This window comes from Lepidochelys kempii, chromosome 20 (assembly GCF_965140285.1).
Source record: "Lepidochelys kempii isolate rLepKem1 chromosome 20, rLepKem1.hap1, whole genome shotgun sequence".
Lineage (NCBI taxonomy): Eukaryota > Metazoa > Chordata > Testudines > Cheloniidae > Lepidochelys > Lepidochelys kempii.
The window spans coordinates 3440109-3454809 of record NC_136399.1 but is presented as its reverse complement, the minus strand read 5'-3'; the positions used below and the strand labels follow the sequence as shown (position 1 = coordinate 3454809).

At 61.3% G+C, this 14701-nt stretch overlaps 1 protein-coding gene across 2 annotated transcripts in view; it reads right to left on the bottom strand.

The window, feature by feature from the left end:
- The window catches only part of LRP1 (LDL receptor related protein 1), a 187191-nt gene that overhangs the window by 8932 nt on the left and 163558 nt on the right, over positions 1–14701 (bottom strand). The window contains exons 58-74 of one of the 2 annotated variants that reach the window (XM_073318798.2): positions 13404–13523; positions 12823–13013; positions 12228–12433; positions 11414–11602; positions 10487–10635; positions 10028–10121; positions 8653–8769; positions 8411–8530; positions 7683–7805; positions 7260–7385; positions 6800–6916; positions 4566–4672; positions 4143–4275; positions 3622–3741; positions 2873–2995; positions 1975–2121; positions 928–1062 (exon numbers count right to left, since the gene is read on the bottom strand). In XM_073318798.2, coding sequence (XP_073174899.1) covers positions 928–1062; positions 1975–2121; positions 2873–2995; positions 3622–3741; positions 4143–4275; positions 4566–4672; positions 6800–6916; positions 7260–7385; positions 7683–7805; positions 8411–8530; positions 8653–8769; positions 10028–10121; positions 10487–10635; positions 11414–11602; positions 12228–12433; positions 12823–13013; positions 13404–13523 — 2317 coding nt within the window. The remainder of the gene's footprint in view (positions 1–927; positions 1063–1974; positions 2122–2872; positions 2996–3621; positions 3742–4142; positions 4276–4565; positions 4673–6799; positions 6917–7259; positions 7386–7682; positions 7806–8410; positions 8531–8652; positions 8770–10027; positions 10122–10486; positions 10636–11413; positions 11603–12227; positions 12434–12822; positions 13014–13403; positions 13524–14701) is intronic. The other variant, XM_073318799.2, reaches the window with a different exon arrangement.

Genomic DNA, 14701 nt, shown 5'->3' with positions numbered 1-14701 from the left:
CAGACAGGCCGTGAGGGGACCGGGGGAGCTGCGACGGGGCAGGGGGGCCCACAAGGGCTGTCCTACCTGAGAGCAGAGGGTGCCGCACGGCGGCAGGCGATACATCCCCTCCCGGGAACCACGGGCTGGCACAAAACAGCTCCGAGCTCCAGGGTAAGGCGGGCTGAGGCCAGAGGTCCAGGGGTGCCTGCGTTCGACCCCATTCCGGCTCCACCCTCGTGAGCACCCCAGCCCCGGCCCAGAAGCTGAGCCTTAGTGCCCTGCTGGTCTCTCCTGGTGTTGGCCAGGACTCTTGGGGCGCCAGGGATCATGCCTTCGCCACTTGGGCCATGCCCCCCAGCTGCTCAGCAGAGCAGTTCTCCCACGCAGGGAGAGCGGCAGCTACTTGGCGGTGACGGGACCTTTGGGGAGCCAAGGCTGGGCCAGGGATGGGCCGTCTGCGGAGAGCTCCGGGAACGTGGTGCCCAAACTGGCCGTGCCGTCCGCCAGGCCAAGGTCAGGGTGCCAGTCAGCTGCTCCCCACCTGGGCGGCGTTCATGGAACATGCTTCTGAGTTCTAGTGGGTGAAGCACTTGACTGGGACTCGGGACACCTGGGTCCTATTCCTGGCACCCGCCAGCTGAAAACCAGGCCCCTCTTCCCCAGAGTCCCTGGGCATTCTGGGAAATCTTGCCCTTGTCTCCTTCAGAAGACTGTCCCCGGAAAGGCAGGGCACTGGTGGCCACAGCTGGGCATGGCCCTGGGACTGTGCTACGCAACAGGCAACCCCCCATTCCTTGAACCTGCCCCATACCCGTGGGGAGCATGGTCAAGCCCCCGGTCCCTCTTGGGAGTTCAGCAGAGCCCCGGTCCCTGGAGGCAGAGGCCAGGCCGGGCTCTGTTCTGCCCCTCCCGCCCGGCAGAGCTCTGCACCCCGTGGCGTGGTACCTTGGCAGGTGTTTTTGTCGGGGGCTTTCTGGAAGCCACTACGGCAGGTGCAGTACACGGCCGTCTGGGACTGGATGCACTTGGCCTCGTCCCCGCACATGGTCACATTGGTGTGGCAGCCGTACATCTTGGGATCTGCATAGGGGACAAAGGGCCAAGCAGTTCGTCAGGGCGTGGCCATGGGTCCAAGGACTGTACCAACTGCCGCGCTGCCCCGGAGCCGGCACCTTCCCCCCCGGGTGGCATCTGTGGGCGAACGTGGGACCTCAATAGGAGAGCAGATTTCAGGCCTCCTGGGAACACTGTCCCAGGCCTGACAGAGCAAAACCTTGGAGGGAGAGGGCTGCTGGGAGAATCCTGACCCGCAGCCCCTGCTAGGCTCCTGGGCTCCCCAAATACAGCCCTGCTGGTGCCCCTCAATCCTGACCCACAGCCCCCTGCTAGCCCAGCCCTGCCCTCTGTGACCGTCTGTAGTATTACGGTCGCCACTTTTACAAGACTATGATAAATTTTGTACAAAGAATGCCTTGTGAGAGATCATTTGAAAACTCATAATCTGCTGAACATTATTGTCTTGGTACAATATGTCTATGTCTATCTATTTCCTGTATGTGAAATAATAAAATTCTACTATGTATCATTGTTATAACCTGTTCCAAGGTTCAGACAAGCAGCTGCAAACTAGTTTTTCAGAGACAAAGACATGCTAGCACCCCAGACAGGTGTTAAAGAGCTATCACCAGCTTAAGCAACCGTTCTTCAGCAGCAGGAAGGTGTAAACAAGAAATTAACATTTCCTCACAGAGAAAGTTCAACCCCCACGTCCGCCGCCCCCCAGTTGGGGGTAACCCTCAAAGAGGGAGGGTGATATAAAAATGAGAGACAATGATCTTCAACTCGCCTCTCCTTCTCCCATCTCTCTGCTCAGGACATCAATGAACACCCGAAGGACTCTGACCTGAGGGAGGGGTCCCTGGCTGAAAGGAAATCCAGCCTGTGAACTAGTACAACTTGTGGCCAGAGAGACTGGCTGTACATCCCACTCACCGCCCTGGGAACACTGCTCCTCGTCCGAGCCGTCCCCGCAGTCGTCGAAGAAGTTGCAGCGCAGGAGGGCGCTGATGCATTTCTTGTTCTTGCAGAGGAATTCGTTCTTCTCGTGGTTGCAGCTCTTGGGCCTGGCGGTGGGTGACTCTGTGGGGCCGGCAGGGCAGTGGGCTTGAGACCAGAGCACGGGAGCAGCTCTGGGGGCTCAGCGGCACTGTCCCCGGCCCCACAGACAGACACACATTCCCTGCCTCAGGAAGGATACAATGGGGAACAGTGCAGGAAGAGGGGGTGGGGGCTAGTGATTACAGCAGGGGTCTGGGAGCCAGGACTCTTGGGTTCAATCCCTGGCTCTGGGAGCAGACCGGGATCTAATGGTTAGAGCGGAGGGCTGGGAACCAGGACTCCTGGGTTCTATCCCTGGCTCTGGGAGCAGACCGGGATCTAGTGGTTAGAGCAGAGGGCTGGGAGCCAGGACTCCTGGGTTCGATCCCTGGCTCTGGGAGCAGACAGGGATCTAGTGGTTAGAGCAGAGGGCTGAGAGCCAGGACTCCTGGGTTCGATCCCTGGCTCTGGGAGCAGACAGGGATCTAGTGGTTAGAGCAGAGGGCTGGGAGCCAGGACTCCTGGGTTCAATCCCTGGCTCTGGAAGCAGACAGGGATCTAGTGGTAAGAGCAGAGGGCTGGGAGCCAGGACTCCTGGGTTCGATCCCTGGCTCTGGGAGCAGACAGGGATCTAGTGGTTAGAGCAGAGGGCTGGGAGCCAGGACTCCTGGGTTCTGTTCCTGGCTCTACATGTGACTTGCTCTGTAGCCATGGCTAAGGTGGGGATCCTGCCCGGGCCTAACTCCGCTCATCTCTAGAACGGGCTAGTTGCCGTGACCTCAGGGCTGCTCACCGCAGTCCCGCTCATCCGTGCCGTCCCCGCAGTTGTCGATGCCGTCGCACTGACGCCCAATCCACAGGCACACGCGGTCGTTCTTGCAGCGGAACGGTCGGCCGGGTGGGCACTGGAACCTCACTGCGCCGGTGACAGACAGGCGGAGCCGGTGAATGGAGACGCCCCGGCCTGAGTCAGTCCCACGCTGCCCAGCCCCGTCCCCACCACAAACAGGCCCAAGTGCCAGGACTCGGACTCCACTGGAGGGCCCGGCCCAGCTGGAGAACCTGACTCCGAACGGGTCTGACCCAAAACTCTCTGGAAATCCCCCAGGGTCACCTGCCTTCTTCCAGGCCCCCAGGCTGAGATGGCAGGGAATTGCCTGGGTGGGATAGCAGGTGATCCATGCCCCATGGGGCAGAGGGAAGCAAAAGGCCGCCAGGCTCCAGCCCCTGACCCAGTGCTCCCCCCACGCTAACCTCCCAACTCTCTGCTTCCCCAGATCCCTGCCAATCACACTGGGGATCAAATTCCTTCCTGCCCCCCAAATCTGGCAATGGGCTATCATGTCACCAGACAAGACAGAGGATTCTCTGGGTCAGCTCAGGGCACCGCCTACCCCGTCCAGCTGCGGCTTCATTTCCAAAAGGTTCGCCCTCATGCCTCCCAGAGCCCCGCCCCCTCCAGCACCCCCCCCCGCCCATCCCCGCAGGCAAGGATGCGGGTTAGCCGGGGGCAGGAGGCCGGGCAAGACAGGGGACACTCACAGCACTCCTCGGGGTTCTCGTCCGAGTTGTCCCCACAGTCGTCCTCTCCGTCGCACTTCCACGCCAGCGGCTTGCACAGGGTGTTGTTGCACTGAAACTCGTCCAGGGGGCAGGTGCGCACTGCAGGGAGGGGGAGATGGGCGCGTAAGGGACCGCGCTCGTGGGCTGCACCCGGGGGCAGGACAGGGGCAGGAGCTTGCTGGAGCCCCCTCAGCTGGCTGATCGGAAAGGAGCCCCGGAGACTGATCCCAGGCCCGGGGCAGCACCCCCCATACAGCCACAGCAGGCCCATGGATCTGGGGGGCAGACACCCAGGGGCAGGTTCTTGCCCTTTATTTATTGGCAGGCACGGCCCTGCAACGCAAATGCCCGACGGCACGGGCAGGTGGGGTGCGTGATTCCATCCCAGAGCGGCTGGCTCCCTCATTAGGCTCCGGAGTTAAGCCGGCCGCCAGGCATGGGGTGGTGTGTGTGGCTCAGGACACGGGGGAGGGCGAGCCCTCCGGCCGCGCTGCGGTTACCCCCGGTGCTGCAGTTCTCCTCGTCGCTGCCGTCCATGCAGTCGGCGTCGGCATCGCAGCGCCAACGCATAGGGACGCAATGCCCGTTCTTGCACTGGAACTGGTCGAACTCGCAGCGCAGCGTGCAGTCCTTCTGCAAGGCGGGAGGAGACAGCGGGTGAGCGGTGGGGCCCCGGGAGACAGGACGCAGCCCTGCAGGTGACCCCGCCCGGGCAAAACTGCGGGGTGGGCTTGGCAGAGGGGGACCTAGCACAGATCCAGCCCCAGGGCGTCGCGAGCTACCCAGGTGCCAGCCTGGTGCCACGTGAGGAGGCCACAGCCCGGCTGGCACCCAGCGCCCCCCTTGCTGACAGCTGCAACGGCCTGGGCCCCAGAGCTGAGACTGGCTGGCGGGGGGAAGCCGCCCCCTCTCCCCGTCCATACCTCGTCGGAGCCGTCGGCGCAGTCGTGGTCCCCGTCGCACTTCCAGCGGCCGGCGATGCAGCGCCCGTTGGCGCAGGAGAACTCACTCTCCGAGCAGGGCCTGGGCGCTGGGGGCAGAGGGGAGAGAAGACGGGGATATCCCCGGTGAGCGGCACGGCTCGCCGGGCGGGCGGGCACGGACACAGACACGCATTCAGCGGCGCCGGGGGAGTGGGACAGGAAGAGGAGCTGGGGAAATGGCCAGAGAGGCGCATGGCTCATATTGACTTCAAATGCCAGCCCTGGCCCCAAAACCATCCCAGCTTCCCCAGAGTGATGAGGGGGGAAGGGAGGGAGGGACAGTCCCAGCTCTAGCTACCCCCTCCGGCAGCAGCGCCATCTCCAATCCCCACGCCCCTGGGGTCCCCCGTGTGGAAGGGGACAGGGACAGGCCGAGACTGACCCATCAGCGGCTACGGCTCTCGTGCACTCGCTGCGTGTGGCTGCCGCCCCCTGGTGGCGGTGGGGAAGGTGGGACACATTTGAGCTGCATCTCCTAGAGCTGAGGCTGCACCTCAGAGCTGCTGGCTCCCGCAGCAGAGCTCGGGCCCGGCAGAGTGATGCCCAGGAACGCAGGGAGTGCCAATGGGTATGCTGTCATGGTGGGCCCGACGTGTCTCCTGGCACTCCCTTGCTGTGTCATGGAGCTGCTCTGAAGGTCACAGCAATCCCCGCTCGGAACGGGGATCTGCTCCCGCCCCCACAACTCATTGCTTTGCCAGCCCCAAGGCTCTGCGCCAGCCTGGAGGAACCTGTTGGATTACTTTCACCCCCATCTCCTGCTCCACCCAAGGGAGATCATGCGCCATGTCCACTCTGGAGGCATCAAGGGGGTGGGAGGGGAGGTGCAGACGGGGGCTGAGGCTGTGGAGAGCAGACTAATCTGGGTCAGCTTGCAGAAGCATATGGGGCAGGGGTAGAACTTGGAGCTAAATATGAGCCATGCATGGGTCCCGGTTGGTTCCGGATGCGGTAATATTTAACCCTTCCTCTCTCTGTGCCTGGGGGCAGCAGATTCTGGGAGATTCAGCTGACCATGTTCAGAATGATTATCCAGGTTGATCTTCCACCCGCCCCGCATCCCCTCTGCGCCAGGTCTGTTTGTTTATTTATTTACTGAATACTTAAAATGGAATTAAGAAGATTTTGGCAGGAACCTACCTCTGAGCGCCCCGTAACGACAGTGTGAAAATGGAGAAAAACGTAAGATGAGGTGAAATGGCACAAACTCAAATACACAACATGAGAGCAACAAAAAAGAAAAAAAAAAAACATCCTAAAGACTGGAAGGAGACTGGAGGGGCAAGGACCAAGGACTGAGAACTGGTTTATGCAGTCTGTCCCCCTTGACTGACTGGGTGAGGCCTCGTCTCTACGCACATACGCAGTGGATCAGTTAAATCAGTTTAGTTCGCTTGGTGTCAACCCGTGTGGTGACACTCTGATTTCAGTTCAAGCTGATCCTAACCGGCTTCCACTGAACTGCAATCAGGGTGTCCAGATGGCCTCCTGCCATGGGTCAGCTGCAGGTGTGTCCACACGGGAGTGGAAGGCGTGCTTCCCGGCTCAGGCAGGCATCCCTGCGTCTGGTGGAGACATAGCCTTCCATCGGTTTAAAATCACACCTTACTGATGCAGCCGTGCAAGCAGATTAGCCAAAAGTGATTTTGTGCCAACGGCCGCATGGATCCTCTGACGTCGCACTTCAGCTAACCCGATCCAAGACACTGGGGAACTGATTTAAGAGCAGCCATGCAGGGGAAGGGAAGGCTGCGCTCATGGAAATACACCCCTTCCTCAGCAGTTCAGTTGGCATGGTGCACAGACCGGGCACGTCCCAGTGCTGGGATCACCTTCCTCTGTCTCTCTCCAGGACACACAACAGACCGCGCGGGGGGGAGCCGGGAAGCCTGGAGACACGTTGTTTACAGGGCAGGCCCCTGACACAGCTTGCAAGAAAACAGCCCCATATACATCTGCTCATTGACCCACCAGAGAGCAGCCCAGCGGGGTCCTCCTGTCTCCACCCACAGCAACCAGCCTCCCCCCGAAGTCTGATCTCCAGCAGCAGGACCAGCCCACGCCCGCATGCCGCACTCAGCATGGGGCTACGCATCTGCCGCAGGCTGCCCCAGGCTGGAGGAGGCCGTTCCCACCCCCCGCCTCCCCCGCGTGGGGCTGACGGTGGCACGTACTGCAGCTCTCCTCGTCCGAGTTGTCCCCACAGTCATTGTCGTAGTCGCACTGCCAGCGGCCCGGCACGCACCGGTTGTTCTTGCAGCGGAACTGGTACGGCTCGCAGGTGCGCTCGTCTGCAATGAAAGGCGGGGGGCGGGAGAAGGGAAGAGGCCAGGAATGGGGTGGGCCGTGAAATGGGAAAAAAAGACCAATGTCAGTTTCGTCTGCCCGCCTGGGGGGCAGGCACCCCGGTAGGTGCGGGAGTGCTGAATGCAGGTGCCCCGCCCCAAGTGCCATGAGCAGATCTACGGTGGACAAGAGAGGCGGCCGTGACCCCCATCAGAGCCAATCAGCCCCCCCCCCACACCTGGTGACTGACCCCCTGATCTGCGGAGACCAGTCCCCGGTATGTAGCAGGAGCTGCAAGAGCTGCTCAGCCCGGCCGCCCCGGCCCTGCCGACCATGGCACCAGCTCACCGCATTCCTCCTTGGGCTCATCCGAGCTGTCCCCACAGTCGTCCTCCCCGTCGCATTTCCAGCGCGCTGGGATGCATCGGCCCGAGTCCTTGCACCGGAACTCGTCCACACCACACGTCATTTGTGCTGAGGGTGGGAGAGAAGAGGCAGAGGGGGGTTAGCGTGGGCCAGCACCCCCATCTTCGCCTCCCCCGCAGGGCTCCCCAAGTTGCAGCCCTTGTGGCTGAAGGACAGAGCTGTGGGATCCTCGGTCTACCTCCCAGCAGGCCAGGTGGCCCCAGCTCAAAGCCTCCATCCCTGCCAGCCCCCTTGTCCCAGGCCTGAATGGGGCTCTGCTGGGGCACAAGGGGGGGCAGGATGCCACACGCTCCACGGTTGCCAGCCCCGCCTCCCGCCCCCGGCACCGGGGGAACTGCTCCTTACTGCAGTTGGCGGGCTCGTCTGATCCGTCCACGCAGTCGTTGTCCCGGTCGCACACCCAGACGCGGGGGATGCAGCGCTTGGTGACGGCACACTGGAACTGATTGGGGGCGCAGGTCACCTCCGCTGCGTAGGGGGCACAAAGGAAAGGGGAGTCGGGGGCGGCCCTGCAGCAGAAACTGGGGCTCTGCCTTTGATCACCCCCCAGCGCAGACGGGCTTCGGGGCCCGGGGCAAAGTACCCAGCAATGCCCCTGGACGCCACGGCAGCCTCTGAGTCACGGCCGGGATAATCACGAGCCTCTTTTCCCACAGCGACGTGACGGGCAGCTCGGGAACGTCACACAGGAGTCCTCTGGCCTCAAAAGCAGGAACAAGCGCTTTCCAATTAACACCTAGGCTAATTGAGCCCCTGGTCAGCTCTGGGGGACGAGAGGATGGGTACAAGGCAGTGCTTTTCAAATGGACAGGAGGAAATGTTGTTTGGCTATTTTGTAACCTGTGGAACTCATGGCTACTAGATATTAGGAGTAAGCCTTTATCTGAATCAGAACAGCAGCGACTCCAGCAGGGATACAGAGAGCAGGGCTGTCCGTGCTGCAGACAGCAGAGCGGTGGGAGGAAGCAAGCCCCCCACCCCCAGTCATGTGGTGATCGATCGCAGCCATGAGTGCCCGCAGGCAGGAGGCCGCCCCCCAGCGCCACGGTATCCCTTGTGGGGAGGTCACTCACGACAATCCTTCTCGTCCTCGCCGTCCCCGCAGTTGTCCTGCCCGTTGCAACGGAAGATCCCAGGGATGCAGCGGTTGGTGTTGGTGCATTTGAACTGGCTGGGCAGGCAGACGTGGATATCTGGACAGAAAAGGGGACACAGTGAGGGGAGAACTCACTCCTCGCCTGGACTTGCATTGCTGCTATTGGGACACTGTAGGATCAGGAGCCCTGCTGGGGACCCAGGCGTCCAGGGGCCGTACCGCAGTTGGCCTCGTCCGAGTTGTCCTGGCAGTCATTGTCTCCGTCGCAGATGAAGGCCGGGTTGGTGCAGATCCCGGTGGAGCACTGGAACTGTCCTGGGCGGCACTTGAATTCAGCTGGGGGCGAGAGAGGGGAGGTGGTGATGCCTTGCGCCAGATGAACCCCGGCATTTCCATAGCTCTGGGAGACACACACAGGGCAAACCTGGCTGCCGCAGGGACCCTGGACTGCCAGCACCACGAGCACAGGCCCCTACTGCATGAGCCAAAGGAGCAGCTCCATTGGCTGAGAGCAGCAGTAGGCTGTTATCCCACCGCGCGGGGAAGCATGTTACACAGGCACTCCTCACACTGGAGTCAATGGGGCTGCAGAGGTGGCAGGAAATTGGCCCAGAACTTGTTTACAAAATTCAGATATGAATTGTTTCACCCATCACTGAAATGCAGCCATCTCTGGGGTGGAGCATGGCTGCTGTTTAACAGCACGCTGCAATGCTGCACAGCCAATGAGGAGAGGGAGCAAACAAGACTCCCGTCTGCAATTAAAAGCAGGAGGAAGATTCCAGGGAGCTGTAGGGCACTGGCCATTAAACACCCTATTACTGCAAGTCACACCTGGGCTCGCTAACAACCAAGTCTGAGGACTCCGCTGCATAGGCCAGCCAAGCCAAGGGGAGTGCGCCCCCTGCTGAGTCACCTGTGCACCCCCTTCTGCACAGCACCTCCGGATCAGCAGTGACTCAGAGAGACGAGCGCCCCCCTGCTGAGTCACCAGGCAGTCGGCAGGCCCAGCTCTGCTCGGCTTCAGAGTCCCACCTCACCCCCCGCCGGGGGCTGTGCCGTGCTCTCGGCTCCCCAGGCAGTAGTAGGGCCGGGTTTTGAATTCCTTGCCAAGGTGGCCCCTAGGGCTCTACGAGGGGAGCGGAGCTGGGATGGAACGAACTCCCCTGACTCACAAACCTTCTGGTTCCTGGGGGTGATGGGGTTAACAAGGCTGCTCAGCGAGGTTCTCACTGTGGACCCCTCCCTCGGGAAGGGCTGCCTGGGGCTCTGGAGCTGGCAGATCTCGCGGAGAAGCCAACCGGGAGCCCGGGGTAACTGGATGTCAGGGCTGGAGCGGGTGCTAAGCAAAGGATCCATTTCATCCCCAGCCTGTTCAATGTTTTGTCCCCGCACAGGCGCCAGGAGCCATGCTGGGAGTGGCGGCTGCAGGAGCAGGGGACCCCACCCCACCTTCCGAGCGGGCGGTGCCTGGCAGTGCAGCTGGGGCCCCTGTGCCTCTCCTTGGGGTCACCAATGGGGGTGGGAGCTCAGCCCCGGGGGTGGTGCAGCGCCTGGGTCTGGTTGTACTGGGATCCCACCCCCCCGCACTCACGGCAATCCTCGGGCTCGTCCGAGCGGTCCCCGCAGTCGTCCTCTGTGTCGCATTTCCACCAGAAAGGGATGCACTTGTCGTTCTTGCAAACGAACTGTGGCAGAGAGACGAGGACATGAGGCCAGCTCCACGCAGGACCTGGGGGCAGCAGCATGGGGGCGACCCCCAGGACCAATGGGGCCCAGGGAGCTTTTCCCTATGGGTCTCTCCACCTGCCCTACCCCCTGTCCAGCGAGATTCATGGAGAGCAAGAGGGCTAGCTGCCCGCTCCACCCCGCCCCCAGCCGCACATCTCCCCTCTCTGGAGCCTCAGCCCCACATCTCCAGGGGGCCAGGAGTAAGAGAGGCTCCGGCCTCCGCGTCTGGCGGCGGTTACATGTAGACACCGGGGATGCTGCTGCACCCGCCCAGCGCCACGGGGCCCTGGCAGCAGCGGGCACGGCCCGAGGGGCGGGTTACCTGGCTGGCCGTGCAGTTGGAGACGCAGGTCTTGCCATCGCTGCCCAGGTAGAAGTTGGTGGGGCAGGCGCACTTGTGGCTGCCGCCCGGGGACAGGAGACACAGGTTGCTACAGCCGCCGTTGTTGGTTTTGCAGGGGTGACTGGGGACTGGGGAGAGGAGAGTGCGCTGGGGTAAGAGTTTCTGCGGGGAGACTGTCTGGGGGAGCAGCTGGTTCCTGACCCCCACTCTGCAGGTGATCCCCCTCCCTCGTTGTATGTCTCCCCTCGCCCTTCATGTTCTTCCCCCACCGTCTCTCCTTCACCCTCATCCCAGCCCTACTCCGCACAGGGTCTGGATCCCAGTTGGTGTGCCCCAGCCCCATGCAATCCGGGGAGCCCCCCTCGGAGCTGTGCACACGGGAAGCGGAGGCGGGCAGCGGTCTCTCCAGCGGGGTCCATGCTGATCCGAGAGCAGACCCAGCAAGTAGCGACTCTGTGGCCATCCCTTCTAGATCCTGATCCACCTGCCAGGTCCCGACCGGACTCCAGACCCCATGGGCAAGCGTGTGCGGGCTGGAGAGAGCCCGGCCGGCAGGTCAGACACTGGATGGCAAGTGTGGGGCTGGGGGCCAAACCCGGCTGGGGCTGCTGACCACAGAGACTAGACTGAGACCTGGCAACTCACTTCCCAAGTGACCGCCCGCCATTCGGGCGGCTGGGAATGAGGATGTGTCTCTAACTAGAGCCACTGATGGGATCCAGATGCCAAAGCCTTGGGCGCTCACCCCCACTGCGCCAGCTGGGCCCCACCCCTCCCTCAGAACCCCCTGGGAGACGGTGTGAAATCAGGGAGCCTTGTGCCTTGGTTCCCGCAGGGCTGCGGTCCCTGCCCTTGCTGAGCCAGCTCCTGGCGACGGCCCCCCACCCTGGGCTCCGTCCCCCTCACCGTCTGGCTGGCGGTAGGCATGGTAGATGTGGATGTCCATGGGCCGGTGTAACGTGCTGATCAGCATGGACTTGTTGGCGCCGGTGGTCTTGTGAGCTCGGTTGATGGACTTGGTCTCCCAGTCGGTCCAGTAGATGTAGTCCTCAAAGAGGGTGAGCGCAAAGATGTGCGGGATGTCCTGGCTCAGCACTGTGGGGAGAGGGGGCAGCTCAGACGAGGCAGGGACGCAGCCCCCTTCCCCATGGGGAACCCCGTTGTGCAGGATGGAGCACTGCCCCCCGCGCAACTCCAGGTGTGAACGTGGCGCCTTCTACAGACCAGACACTGCAATCCCCTGCTGCTGAGTCACCTACGGGACTTGGCCCCTTGGCCGCCAGGCCACTCAAGCCGGGGACTGGAAGTGCGGAGGGGAGGGGATTTTAAGAAGACTTTAATATTAATACACGAGCTCTTGGATGCACCAGTGTTAATTATCCCCCTGCACTCCTGAGAAGCAGGGGATGAGCACCTGCCTTGCACTACAGCAGCATGGCTCTCCATGAATCCCACAGCAGCTACAGCTCATCCCTGGTTCCTATATAGGGAAACTGAGGCAAGAAGCAAAGGGGAGGTCATTTGCCCAAGGGCATAGAGAGAGTCGGCAGCAGAGCTGGGATTAGAACTCAGGAGTCCTGGCTCCCAGTGCCTTGCTCTGTGCACTAGGCAACACCCCCGCGTTCCTAGGTCAGGACGAGAACCCAGGAGTCCTGGCTCCCAGTCCCGTGCTAAAACCATTTGTGTTTGACAGAAAGCTGCAGCTGCCGGCTGGCCTCACCGATGTGCCGGTTGGAGCCATCCAGGCTGGCAAACTCAATGTAGTCCTCCCGGGCATCGGCCCAGTAAATGCGGCTGTTGATGTAGTCCAGGGTGAGGCCGTTGGGCCAGGTGATCTTGGTGTCTACGATGACACTCCGATTGGTGCCGTCCATCCCGATCTTGCCGATCAGGGAGTGGTCGCCCCAGTCTGTCCAGTACAGGTAACTGGGGTGCAAAGGGAACAGCAACGGGAGAGATTGAGTCAATCGAAAAGGCACCAACAGTCCTGCTACAGCGGCCTTCTGTCCGCCGTACAGGAGGGGAAAGTGAGTCACCAAGTGGCAGAGAGATTTCCCAGCATGTAAGAGGCAGAGCTGGGAGTGGGAACAGAACCCAGGAGTCCTGCTCCAATCCCCTCCTCCAAGCACTAGCTCACACTCCTCTCCCAGAGCCGGGAACAGAACCCCGGAGTCCTGATTCCAGGCTCCCCGCTCAGAACAGAAATTCTAGGGGGTGCCGTGGACTGGGGCTGATCCGCAAGCCCACGGAAGGGAGCTCGGAGCATCCTGTGTCCGGGAACAAGGGAAAGGTGAGACCCGGCCGTGCCCCCTCACCCGTTCTGCACGTCCACCACCAGCGCCCGCGGTTCCCGCAGCCCCGAGTTCACCAGCACCGTGCGGTAGGCCCCGTTCAGCTTCGACACCTCGATGGTGTCCCTGCCCTTGTCGCACCAGTACAGGTTCCCGCCCACCCAGTCCACGGCCAGCCCGTCGGGGTTGCTGAGACCGGTGCGGTGAAGGACCTGCTGGGAGAACGGGACAAGTCAGGGCCTGTTCACGGAGAGGATCCTACCCCGCTCCCGCCCAGAGACCTTGCCCTGGCCCCCCTCATCCCGTCCTGGGACTGTAGGTCTTGCCCTGGGACCCTGCCCCATTCCCCAGGAACACGGACCCTCCCAGAGACCCTGCCCCGTCCCACCCCCTCCCCTCCAGGAGTGTGGGTCCTGCCCTGGGACCCCACCCCATTCCCCAGGGACCCACTCAAAATCCCGCCCCATTCCCCACTCAAGAACCCTGCCCCGTCCCAGGTACGCACGGCCCAGCCCGGAAGCCCCCCCCACACCGGCGGACCCACCCTGCCGGGAGCACAGGGGCTATGGGTGCAGGTCCCCCAAAGAGGGCGCGCCAGTGCCCACCTGGACGTTACTCCCGTTAACATGCATGCGGCGGATCATGCTGCCCTGCGTGGTGACGTCTGTCCAGTAGATCATCTGCTCCCTGTAGTCGAAGTCCAGAGCCACGGCATTGTTCAGCCCCTGGAGCCAGTGAGGAAGATACATTAGGCCTCGTCCTGCTGCCACCTCGCCACAACTGCTGGTTAACTGGGCCTTCCTTAAAAACTGAGCCACCTCCTGCCCCTCCCCACCCATGATTCCAAGCCTCTGTACTCGAGAGGTTTAAAACAAGGACGGCCAATGTTTACGTAGGACCTACCATAGACGTAACCAGCTACCACGGAGCTATTGTTTGCGTAGGACCTACTGTATATGGACCAGCTACCAAGGAGCTATTGAAATCATAGAATCACAGGACTGGAAGGGACCTCGAGAGGTCATCTAGTCCAGTCCCCTGCACTCATGGCAGGACTAAGTATTATCTAGCCCATCCCTGAAGGGGTTTGTCCAACCTGCTCTTAAAAATCCCCAATGGCGGAGATTCCACAACCTCCCTAGGCAATTTATTCCAGTGTTTAACCACCCGGACAGTTAGGAAGTTTTTCCTAATGTCCAAACTAAACCTCCCTTGCTACAATTTAAGCCCACTGCTTCTTGCCCTATTCTCAGAGATTAAGAACAATTTTTCTCCTTCCTCCTTGTAACAACTTTTTATGCACTTGAAAACGTTACATCCCCTCCCGGTCTTCTCTTCTCCAGACTAAACAAACCCAAGTTTTTCAATCTTCCTCCTAGGTCGTGTTTTCTAGACCTTTAATCATTTTTGTTGCTCTTCTCTGGACTCTCTCCAATTTGTCCACATCTTTCCTGAAATGTGGCACCCAGAACTGGACACACGACTCCCATTGAGGCCTAATCAGCGCAGTCCTATTGTTTGCATAGGGCCTACCATATTGCAGCCGGCTACCAAGGAGCTCCTTTGCAAGCTAGGTTGGCATTAGCGCTCACAGCAGGAAGCGAGACGGAGCCTTTCCCCCTCCCCTGAGCAGCGGGCACGTCTGGGGCACAAGGGCAAAGTGGAGGCGGCAGGAGGGTCCATCACCCACCCAGCCTGCACGGCTGCGGGTTGGGCTGGGGCCTCCAGATGCCCAAATATCCTCAGCTGCTGTCAATCAGGGAGGCCCCCTCAGTGGCTTCCAAGAAGCAGCCCTTAAACCAAGGGAGCCTTTTCCCTGAGCCCCAAACCTGACAGGGAGGAGGGGTGCAATCCCCCTCAGGTGACACCGCTTCCACCCTAGGAGCCAGTGGGGACGCCCTAC